The sequence below is a fragment of the Bos taurus genome, chromosome 3, assembly GCF_002263795.3.
Source record: "Bos taurus isolate L1 Dominette 01449 registration number 42190680 breed Hereford chromosome 3, ARS-UCD2.0, whole genome shotgun sequence".
Taxonomy (NCBI): domain Eukaryota; kingdom Metazoa; phylum Chordata; class Mammalia; order Artiodactyla; family Bovidae; genus Bos; species Bos taurus.
This window is the reverse complement of record NC_037330.1, coordinates 8143059-8155067: the sequence shown is the minus strand read 5'-3', so window position 1 is coordinate 8155067 and position 12009 is coordinate 8143059. Positions and strand designations below refer to the sequence as shown.

General features: G+C 42.5%; 1 protein-coding gene across 2 annotated transcripts in view; it reads right to left on the bottom strand.

The window, feature by feature from the left end:
- CFAP126 (cilia and flagella associated protein 126) overlaps positions 1–12009 on the bottom strand; it is a 32551-nt gene extending 20542 nt beyond the window's left edge. Inside the window, 1 exon segment of one of the 2 annotated variants that reach the window (NM_001034380.2) lies at positions 11775–12009. In NM_001034380.2, coding sequence (NP_001029552.2) covers positions 11775–11861 — 87 coding nt within the window. In that variant the 5' untranslated portion in view covers positions 11862–12009. 2 annotated transcript variants of the gene reach the window in all.

The window sequence follows — 12009 nt, the reverse complement described above, 5'->3', positions numbered from 1 at the left end:
ATAGCACATCTTACCCAGGAGACTGAATACATCCAAAACTTTGATAACATACTCTGTTGATGAGTCTGTGAGGAAGCAGGCATTCCCATATGCTGAGTACGGAAATGTAAAATGGTACAGCCTCCACAATGGAGACTTTGATAGTATCTAACTAGCACGATTATCAGGGCCTTTTGATTAAGCAATCCATTTTTAGAAACCCATCCCAAAGATACTCTAACAGAAGTATGAAAAGTGTACACTATTGTATACAACATTATTTGTAATAGCTACAGACTGGAAACAACCCAACTGTCTGTCAGTAATATGGTACCTCCACAAAAAGGAGTACTATACAGTACTTTTTACTGTAAAAAAGCAGTGAGGAAGATGCTGCTATGGAGTGATCGCCAAGAAATACTTTAAAGTGAATAAAGAAAGGTGGAGGACATGTGAATAGTGCGCTATTGTTTATATTTAAAAGGAGATATAAAAAAAGGCAGGGGAACCAGAGATCAAATTGCCAACATCTGTTGGATCATTGAAAAAGCGAGACAGTTTCAGGAAAACATCTACTTCTGCTTTATTTAATAAAAAAGTATTTATTTAATAAAAAAAAGTATTTAATAAAAATTATTTATTTAATAAATACTTTGGCTTTATTAACTACGCCAAAGCCTTTGACTGTGTGGATCACAACAAACTGTGGAAAATTCTTAAAGAGATGGGAATACCAGACCACCTGCTCTGCCGCCTGAGAAATCTGTATACAGGTCAAGAAGCAACAGTTAGAACTGGACATGGAACAACAGACTGGTTCCAAATCCGGAAAGGAGTACGTCAAGGCTGCATATTGTCACCCTGCTTTAACTTATATGCAGAGTACATCATAAGAAATGCTGGACTGGATGAAGGACAAGCTGGAATCAAGACTGCCAGAGAAATATCAATAACCTCAGATGTGCAGATGATACCACATTTAGGGCAGAAAGCGAAGAGGAACTAATGAGCCTCTTGAAGAAAGTGAAAGAGGAGAGTGAAAAAGTTGGCTTAAAACTCAGCATTCAGAAAACTAAGATCATGGCATCTGGTCCCATCACTTCATGGCAAACAGATGTGGAAACAGTGGCTGACTTTATTTTTCTGGGCTCCAAAATCACTGCAGCCATGAAATTAAAAGACGCTTGCTCCTTGGAAAAGTTATGATCAACCTAGACAGCATATTAAAAAGCGAGACATTACTTTGCCAACAAAGTTCCGTCTAGTCAAAGCTATGGTTTTTCCAGTCATCATGTATGGATGTGAGAGTTGGACTATAAAGAAAGCTTAGTGCCCAAGAATTGATGCTTTTGAACCGTGGTGTTGAAGGAGACTCTTGAGAGTCCCTTGGACAGCAAGGAGATCCAGCCAGTCCATCCTAAAGGAAATCAGTCCTGAATATTCATTGGAAGGACTGATGCTGAAGCTGAAACTCCAATACTTTGGCCACCTGATGGGAAGAACTGACTCATTAGGAAAGACTCTGATGCTGGGAAAGATTGAGGGCAGGAGGAAAAGGGGACGACAGAGGATGAGGTGGTTAGATGGCATCACTTACTTGGTGGACATGAGTCTGAGTAATCTCCAGGAGTTGGTGATGAACAGGGAAGCCTGGCGTGCTACAGTCATGGGGTCGCAAAGGGTGGGACATGACTGAGCTACCTGACTGAACTGAACTGATAAACACGTGTGTTTCTAATAGAAAAAATAACGTAGGAAAAATAAGTGGTATGATTAGTGATTACTTTTAGAGAGAGGAGAAATAATGCAGAAAAGACAGAAGATAAACTTGTTTGAATATACTTTGTTTTGTACAGTTGATTTTAGAACCATGTAAATATTTTCTGCGCGTGCTTAGTCACTCAGTCGTGTCCGACTCTACGACCCTGTGGACAGTAGCCCACTAGACTTCTCTGTCTGTGGAATTCTCCAGGCAAGAGTATTGGAGTGGGTAGCCTTTCCCTTCACCATAGGATCTTCCTAACCCAGGAATCAAACCCAGGTCTCCCACATTGCAGGCAGATTCTTTTCCAACTGAGCCACCAGGGAAGCCCCCCAAATATTACACATGAAAAATACGTAAATATTGTACATAATTATAAAATTAAAGAAAAGTAAAAGAAAGTGAAGTCGCTCAGTCATGTCTGACTCTTTGCAAGCTCATGGACTGTAGCCTACCAGGCTTCTCTGTCCATGGGATTTTCTAGGCAAGAATACTGGAGTGGGCTGCCATTTCCTTCTCCAAGGGATATTCCTGACCCAGGGATAGAACCCAGGTCTCCTGCATTGTAGGCAGAGGCTTTTACCATCTGAGCCACCAGGGAAGTAAATTATGTAAATATTTAAGTAATTATGTAAATATTTTACATAATTATAAAATTAAGTTAAAAACAAAAAGTAATTCCTACATAAAATGAATTATCATTGTGAAAATAATGTGGAAATAACAGCTTTTTTTTTTTTTAAAGAAGAGACAGTTGGCTAAATGCAACAGCTATATAAATGAATTATGGCACCCCACTCCAGTACTCTTGCCTGGAAAATCCCATGGATGGAGGAGCCTGGTGGGCTGCAGTCCATGAGGTCGATAGGAGTCGGACACGACTGAGCGACTTCACTTTCACTTCTCACTTTCATGCATTGGAGAGGGAAATGGCAACCCACTCCAGTGTTCTTGCCTGGAGAATCCCAGGGACGGGGGAGCCTGGTGGGCTGCCGTCTCTGGGGTCACACAGAGTCAGACACGACTGAAGCGACTTAGCAGCAGCAGCAGCTACATGTTCTATATTTTATCTACTTCCATTAAACATCACAAATTCCATATCGTTTTCTTTCTTAAGATGAAGTCTCCCTCTAGTGGAGATTAGTTTTCCAACTAGTCCGCCTACACTACAAAGGAAGAAATATTTTGCCCATTGTCTCCAAATCCTTAAATTACGTCAGTATTAAAGTCCAGAGTCAGGGACAAAGTCAACTTTTAAAAGGAAGCTGGTGATTCATGTCAATGTACGGCAAAATCACTACAATATTGTCAAGTAATTAGCCTCCAATTAAAATAAATTAATTAATTTTAAAAGATAAATAAAAGGAAGCCGGAATGGGGTTGGGCGTGGAGTGGGGAGGAGAGACAGGAGAGACTGTAAGAGCCAAGAAAATCTAGTTGTTCAATCCAGAAAGGAAAGGGACTTCAACTTCTTGTTGGAGGATTGCCACCACCTCTGCCCAGAAAGACGTGATTAATGTGTCGGGGTCGCTGTGTACTCAGGGAAATAGCTCCCCCCATGGAGTTGCTTTAGGGGAAAATCTTGGTGAGAAATAGTGATGAGTAGATCAAGAGTGATTCTCCTGAGCCAGATAAGGTGTGATGCGGTGAACTCCAGGCAGCTCTCCCAGAGACCCGCTGGCCCTTGGGGTCAGATGTGTGAAAGCTCCGCCTCCTCAGAGGCTGGTCATGGGGAAAGGCCCTGGCACGGTCCGGTCCTGGCAGAGGAGGAGAATCAGAGACTAGCCCACACTGACAGGGGTCTGTGGGGATACAGGGGGAGGGTCCTTGTGTTCTGGGCTGTCCAGGGTCTCATCTGACCTCAGAGTGGGAACTACTCAGAGGAAAACGCCTTTAGAGTAGAAACTCTCCTAACATCTGCTCCAGTTGCTAAAAGTGTGTGCCATCCTTCCCCTCTCTCTGTCTCATGGTGGCTTGTAGAGAACGTTCAGTGCTTGCCACCTCAGCATGTATCTCCAATCTCCTTTACAGTTTTAAATAAGAATACAAAAAGAAGTGAACAGTTAGTTTAGTTTCCTAAATTCATTTTCTGGTCCTATAAAACCTAACTCCTTGCAGGAGAAGGATAAATTAGGGGTTTGGGATTAACGTGTACACACTACTCTCTCTCTCTCTCTCTCTCTATATATATATATATATATACACACACATACATACACACACACATATATATACACATACACACATATGTATATAAACAGATAATCAACAAGGACTTACTGTATAGCACAGAAAACTGTACTAAGTATTCTGTAACAACATATATGGGAAAAGAATCTGAAAAAGAAGGGATATATGTATAACTGAATCACTCAGCTGTTTGTCTAAAACTGACACATTATAAATCAACTAGACTCCAATATAAAATAAAAATATTTTTTAAAAATCCACCTCTAGGTATATACCTAAGAGAAATTAAAACATAGGTCCACATAATTTAGACATGAGTATTCAAAGCAGCAATACTCATAATAGCTAAAAAACAGGAACAACTCTAATGTCCAAAAACTGATGAGTAGATAAAATGCAGTATAATCAACAGAATGGAACATTATTGAATAATAAAAAGAAGTTAATTCCTGCTATTATTTCTCTCATCTGGTAAGCAAAGAAATGAATTATCTATACACACTACAACATGGATGAACCTTGACCTAAGTGAAAGAGGCTAGTCACAAAGAACCACATATTATATGATTTCATTACGTGAAATTTCCAGAACAGGCATCTTTGTATGGACAGAAAGTAGATTAACGGTTGCACAGGGCTGAGGAGGGAACTGGGGACGATGGCAAATTGGTACAAGATTTCTTTCAGGGACTATGAAAATTTTCTAACATTTTGTGATACCAGTTATACAAATCTGAATATGTGAAAAGTCATGACGTTAAAGGAATGAATTAAATAACATTAAATGAATGAATTGTATGGTCTATGAATTATATCTCAATAAAGCTGTTACCAATAAATACATGAGTCGATAACCCCCTTTCCCCAAATCTAACTCCTTAATTTAGCTCTGGGGGCCTGCTGTGTTACAGATCTAGCCAGGAATACTGTCCAGGAAATAACCACTCACTTGAATGATTATTGTAGTCCGTTGTCACTCCTGTCTTTGTTCTGCCTTCACTTCCTCCTTTGAAAAGGTGAACTGAAATCCTAGAGGGAAAACACTGACCCGACTATGTATGGTGACCCTTCCTGTGTGCAAAATATAAGAAGCATGTTATAAAGGGCCAAAGTTCTTGATATAACAAAAAGTAATGTGAAGTTTATACAATGAAATATTACTAGCCCTAAAAAAGCATGAAATTCTGACATATGCTATAACATTGAATGAACCTTGAAGACATTATGCTAAATGAAATAAGCCTGTCACAAAAAGAAAAATACTGAAAATACTGATTCCATTTATATGAGGTCGTTAATGATCAAACATCACAGAAGCAGAAAGTAGAATCGTACAGATGGGGGCTGGGGGGGCACAGGTAATGGGGATGGGGAGATATTGTTTAATAGGTACAGAGTTTCAGTTTTGCAAGATGAAAAGGATTCTGGAAATGGATAAGGGTGATGGTCACACAACAATATGAACTGTACCTTTTTAAGGGTTCATCTAAGATGATAAATTTTATATGTATTTTACAATAAGAAAATTTTTTTAAAGTAATGTGTAAAGTGAACTCTACTCAAGACTGCCAAAAAACAATGAGACTAGGTACTAATGAATGATGCTAGGATTAGATCTCAGGTCTAATTTTAAGTACCAGGAGGAACACACCTCTCCAGAGTTCTGTGTCCCTCCTTTTCACATGCATGAATCACTCAAATGTCCTCTTCTCCAAGAACATACTGCCTCAGACCACTCCCAAATTTTATCCTCTCCTTCTTCTTTTGTCAGAAATAAGGCCAAGTCACTGATTGCCTAAAAAGTCTAGATCAAAGTTTTCACTCTCACAATCATCAAAATTTTTGAGCTATTAAAGCCAAAGTTTTTAAACTTAAGTTTTGCAAGCCCCATGTAAAGTGAGAATAATATTAGTACATTTTGTATATAAGAAAATTGAAACATAGGAAGCTTAAACAGTATGTCCAAGATATACAGCCAGTTAAGTTGAAGAATGCCAGCAAATTTGGAAAACTCAGCCACAGAACTGGAAAAGGTCAGTTTTCATTCCAATCCCAAAGAAAGGCAATGCCAAAGAATGCTCAATGCTATGCTATGCTAAGTCACTTCAGTCGTGTCCGACTCTGTGTGACCCCATAGACGGCAGCCACCAGGCTCCCCTGTCCCTGGAATTCTCCAGGCAAGAACACTGGAGTGGGTTGCCATTTCCTTCTCCAATGCATAAAAGTGAAAAGTGAAAGTGAAGTCGCTCAGTCGTGTCCGACTCTTCGCGACCCCATGGACTGCAGCCTACCAGGCTCCTCCATCCATGGGATTTTCCAGGAAAAAGTACTGGAGTGGGGTTCCATTGCCTTCTCTTGCTCAAACTATTGCACAATTGCACTCATCTCACACGCTAGTAAAGTAATGCTCAAAATTCTCCAAGCCAGGCTTCAGTGAACTGTCAACTTCCAGATGTTCAAGCTGGTTTTAGAAAAGGCAGAGGAACCAGAGATCAAATTGCCAACATCCACTGGATCATGGAAAAAGCAAGAGAGTTCCAGAAAATCATCTATTTCTGCTTTATTGACTATGCCAAAGCCTTTGACTGTGTGGATCACAATAAACTGTGGGAAAGAGATGGGAATACCAGACCACCTGACCTGCCTCTTGAGAAACCTATATGCAGGTCAGGAAGCAATAGTTAGAACTGGACATGGAACAACAGACTGGTTCCAAATAGGAAAAGGAGTACGTCAAGGCTGCATATTGTCACCCTGTTTATTTAATGTATATTCAGAGTACATCATGAGAAAAGCTGGGCTGGAAGAAGCACAAGCTGGAATCAAGATTGCTGGGAGAAATATCAATAACCTCAGATATGCAGATGATACCACCCTTATGGCAGAAAGTGAAGAGGAACTAAAAAGCCTCTTGATGAAAGTGAAAGAGGAGAGTGAAAAAGTTGGCTTAAAGCTCAACAAAGATCATGGCATCTGGTCCCATCACTTCATGGGAAATAGATGGGGAAACAGTGGAAACAGTGTCAGACTTTATTTTGGGGGGCTCCAAAATCACTGCAGATGGTGATTGCAGCCATGAAATTAAAAGACGCTTACTCCTTGGAAGGAGAGTTATGACCAACCTAGATAGCATATTCAAAAGCAGAGACATTACTTTGCCAACAAAGGTCCATCTAGTCAAGGCTATGGTTTTTCCAGTGGTCACGTATGGATGTGAGAGTTGGACTGTGAAGAAAGCTGAGCACCGAAGAATTGATGCTTTTGAACTGTGGTGTTGGAGAGGACTCTTGAGAGTCCCTTGGACTGCAAGGAGATCCAACCAGTCCATCCTAAAGGAGACCAGTCCTGGGTGTTCATTGGAAGGACTGATACTGAGGCTGAAACTCCAGTACTTTGGCCACCTCATGCGAAGAGTTGACTCATTGGAAAAGACCCTGATGCTGGGAGGGATTGGGGGCAGGAGGAGAAGAGGACGACAGAGGATGAGATGGTTGGATGGCATCACCGAGTTTGGGTGAACTCCGGGAGTTGGTGATGGACAGGGAGGCCTGGCGTGCTGTGATTCATGGGGTCACAAAGAGTCAGACACAACTGAGCGACTGAACTGAACTAAACTGAAGGTGAAGAATCAGTTTTCCAACTCGCAAACTGACCTGTTTCTAAAAGTCCAGATCCTAAAATTGATAGCTTACAGTGAACGGTGTCGGATTCCTGATCTCCGGAGAAGATTTGCCTTTGGTACCAGGGACCAGGCTTGATCACTCAAGAGCTTTTATGTAGCAGAGTTTTATTAAAGTAGGAAAGGGGACAGAGAACGCTTCTGACACAGACATCAGAAGGGGGACGGAGAGTGCCCTCCTCACTAGTCTAAGCAAGAGAGTCATATACTTTTTAAATTACTTATTAAAATAAATCAAAAGAATGTCTCAAGTTGGTAAAGATCTACTAGACCCACTCCCACAATTTACATTTTAAGATAACAGGATTAGCCAGAAGGTTTTCAGGAAGGAGAAACTGTCCTTAAACAGGATACATTGTTGTTCTATAATCCTTAGTATAGAGTTTAAACTGAGTTGTTTGTTGTGTAATCATCAGTTCTGGGCTTAAAGAAAAAATGTTTTATGTGACTAAGACTAAGGAATGTAGAGAGAAAAAAAAAGTTTGTCCTTTTCTCCTCCTTGAGAGCCCCAGACTCCTCTCTCCTCCTCGGGGACCCTGGACTTCTTATCAACCTGCCTAGGAACTGACTCTCAAAATCTGAAATCTCAAGCCCTCATTTAACTGGTTTGATCTCCAAGGGACTCTCAAGAGTCTTCTCCAGCACCACAGTTCAAAAGCATAAGTTCTTCAGTGTTCAGTCTTCTTTATGGTCCAGCTCTCACTACTACATGACCCCTGGAAAAACCATAGCTTCGAGGAGACAGATCTTTGTTGACAGTGATGTCTCTGCTTTTTAATACACTGTCTGTGTTTGTCATAGCTTTCCTTCCAAGGAGTAAGTGTCTTTTAATTTCATGGCTACAGTCACCATCCGCAGTGATTTTGGAGCCCAAGAAAGTGACTGTTTCCATTTTTTCTCCATCTATTTGCCATGAAGTGATGGGACCAGATGCTATGATCTCAGGTTTTTAAATGTTGAGTTTTAAGCCAGGTTTTCACTCTCCTCTTTCACCTTCATTAAGAGGCTCTTTAGTTCCTCTTGGTTTTCTGCCATTAGGGTATCATCTCCATTTCTGAGGTTATTCTCCTGGCAATCCTGATTCCAGCTTGTGAGTAATCCAGCCCGGCATTTCGCATGATGTATTCTGCATATGTTATAAAAAACAGAGTGGCAATATACAGCTTTGACATAATCCCTTCCCACTTTGGAACCAGTCCATTTTCCATGTCGGGTTCTAATTGTTGCATCTTGACCTGCATACAGCTTTCTCAGGAGGCAGGTCAGGTGGTCTAGTATTCCCATCTCTTTAAGAATTTTCCTTAGTTTGTTGTGAGCCACACATTTAAAGGCTTTAGTGGAGTCAATGAAGCAGAAATAGATGTTTTTCAGGAATTCTCTTGCTCTTTCTATGAGCCAACAGGTGTTGGCAATTTGATCTCTTGTTCCTCTGCCTTTTCTACATCTAGCTTGTACATGTGTAGTGGCTCACAATTTACTCATTACATTCAGAGAGGGCACAAGGAGAAGTGGGCAACAGAGGATGAGATGGTTGGCTGGTATCACTGATTCAATGGACATGAGTTTGAGCAAACTCCCAGAGATAGTGAAGGACAGGGAAGCCTGTCATGCTGCAGTTCACAGGGTTGAAGAGTCATACATGACTTGGTGACTGAACAACAACAATGCACAGGAAAACATGTAGCCTCTGTTATAATTGACCTAACCTGTTCTTAAACCTGTAGCCTACAAGATGTGGAGAAATGGGGAAACTTTAACTGTCCAGTTAAAAATCTCTGCATTTGTTCTTGTTTAAGTAGTAGCAGTGACTGTGTTTCTAAAGATGACAGCAATGTCTCTCACCCCATAAACTCTTTTGAAATGTGACCTGGAAAACTACCCTTCAAGAGGTAGAGTCTATTTTCCCACTCTTTAAATCCAAGTTGGCCCCGTGACCTGTTTTGACCAACAGAATGGAATGGAGGTACTGATACATAACTTTCAGGGGAGAGCTTTAACAGATCTGTAGCTTCTGCTTGCCTTGGTTGAAGCATTCCCTCTTGCTACTCCATGCCATGCAAGAAGACCAGTTACTCTGCTAGAGACAAAGGTCACGTGGAGAAAGGCTTACGGCTAAACTGACATTCTGGCTCCAGCCGAATTCACATCTGAACCATGAGAAATAATAAATTGTTATTTTAAGGCACTAAATTTTAAGGTGATTATGCAGAAATAGATAATTTTTTCAGATGATTCCAGTCCCCAGTCATCAAGTCACCTCTGGCCTCTAAGTCTTCTCAGCTGAAATTCAGAAGCAGAGATAAACTGCTTCTCCCCTCATTCTCTTTCCAAATTCCCGACTCTGGAATAGTTTGTTACACAGCAATAGACAACCAGAACACTCTCTTATCCCCTCCAGGTGGCATCTAGGGGAAGCTGGAGCTACCATGGCCTAGAGGTAGCAGAAAAAGGAGGCAACCTCAGGTCCCTGTGGCTGGCATCTGGGACCTTACTGCTCTCAGATGTGTTGGGGTGGCCTTGTCCCTAGGTACTATGTGCTAAGTTGCAGCTGATTCTGTTGGGTCTTTAGCCAACCTGATAGTAATTGCTCAGGTCCATGGACCCACCCCATTCATTTGCCTTTAGCTGCAAAATCTCTGCCTTGTCCCATTCCCGGACTTCTACGAAAGATGTTTGTTCTTGTCCAGGTGTCTTTCCTTGGAAGGAGATGGGAATTGAATCTATTCAGAAACCATTCCTCTCTCCATCCACCCTGCCCCCAACAACTCCCAGTGTGACTGATTCAACCAGATGGCGGGTCAAGTTCTCACTTCCTACTCTTAGGGGTTTTGGGGTTTGTTTTATTTTTAAATCCATTCCTCCGAAATGGGAAGCTCAGATGCCCTTCCAGCACTAGCCCCACCTCAGGGTTTCATTAGAGTATCTGGGAGTGTTCTACAAGGGTTACAGCCAGAGCAGCGGTGTGTAAGGCAGCAAGAAGCACTGCTGACACCCCAACCTCAGTCTCCCCTCTGCCTCAGTCTGTCGTCAGAAGCCAGGCAATCCACCTCTTCCATGGTAGGGCTGGCACTCACATTCCCTTGTTTAACTGGAACCTCACAGTCGCCCCCTCCAAGAACTCCAAGACAAGATGCTCTGATTTAAAAAGGGATTTGTGGACAATCGGTATAAATGACCTGGGTCTGGGTCTAGCTCCATAACTAGAATGGAAACTCAGGCACGTCGCTTTACAACTTATTTCCTCACCTGTAACGTTTTGACATGTGACCTGGAAAATTACCCATATGATTATCTCATAAGATCGTTAAAATGGTTAAACGACCTTGTAAGTTACTGGGATAGCAAAATGACTGCAGCCTGTAAACAACACCGCAGATGCCTCTGAGAAACTGCTCCGACGAAGCAAGGAGGAATGTCAGTATATACGTGATTTTGGTGAAAGGGGAATATATGCAATTGATTGCATATTTTTTTCCAGGTTTCTGCTAGTCTCATGAAGCTTTCTGCTAATCATGAAAACAGTCATCACCCTGAAGGATTTCAGTGATTTTCTAGATATGAGGAGATTCAAGAACTGGGTTCATGAGACTTTCCTGGTGGTACATTGGATAAGAATCCGCCTGCCAATGAAGGGAACCTGGGCTCAATCCCTTGTCCGGGAGGATTTCATGCCAAAGAGCGCCTAAGCCACCACAACTACTGAACCCACACGCCGCAGCTACTGAAGCCGGTGCTCCTCAGTGAAGAGTAGCAGTAGCCCTTGCCCTCCACAGCTAGAGAAACCCCATGTGCAGCAACAAAGACCTAGCACAGTCAAAAGTAAATAAATAAACTACAAAAAAGAATTGGGTTCGTAAAGGCGGCTCCTGCAAATATCTATTTAAAGAACTGTCCTGCCAGTTTCCTTTCTCCACCCACCCCACCCCACCCCACCCCAGCACAGAGGGCCTCATTCCTGCCCTCAACATCAGAGGGTGTTGATGGTCAGCAGCTGCAACAGCACAGGATTTAGTCCTTCTAGAGGTAGATGGCAAGTGCCCATGGCAAATGTCAACCTGCAGTTAACACTGGGATTAGGGTAGAGCTGGAGGAGCTGAGTAAACTGGACCCGGCTGGAACACGCACACGAGTGAGAAGCGTTCGACCCATGGGCTTACCACTCGCCTGGGAGCAAGGACAAGGCCGAGTCATTTCCAGCTCCTGGGGCCTAGCTGGGGACACCAGCAGGAGGCTGCCTGCGCTGTACTCCATGTCCCTCCCACCGATGTGTGGCGTGGCTGGTATCGTGTCATGCTGATCCCGATGCCGGGAAACCGTCGCTCCTTCCCAGCCTTCCAGTCCTGACTCAGGCCTGACTCGCCGGAAGGCCCGACCGCGGCAGGCCTGGGCAGGAGCGGGG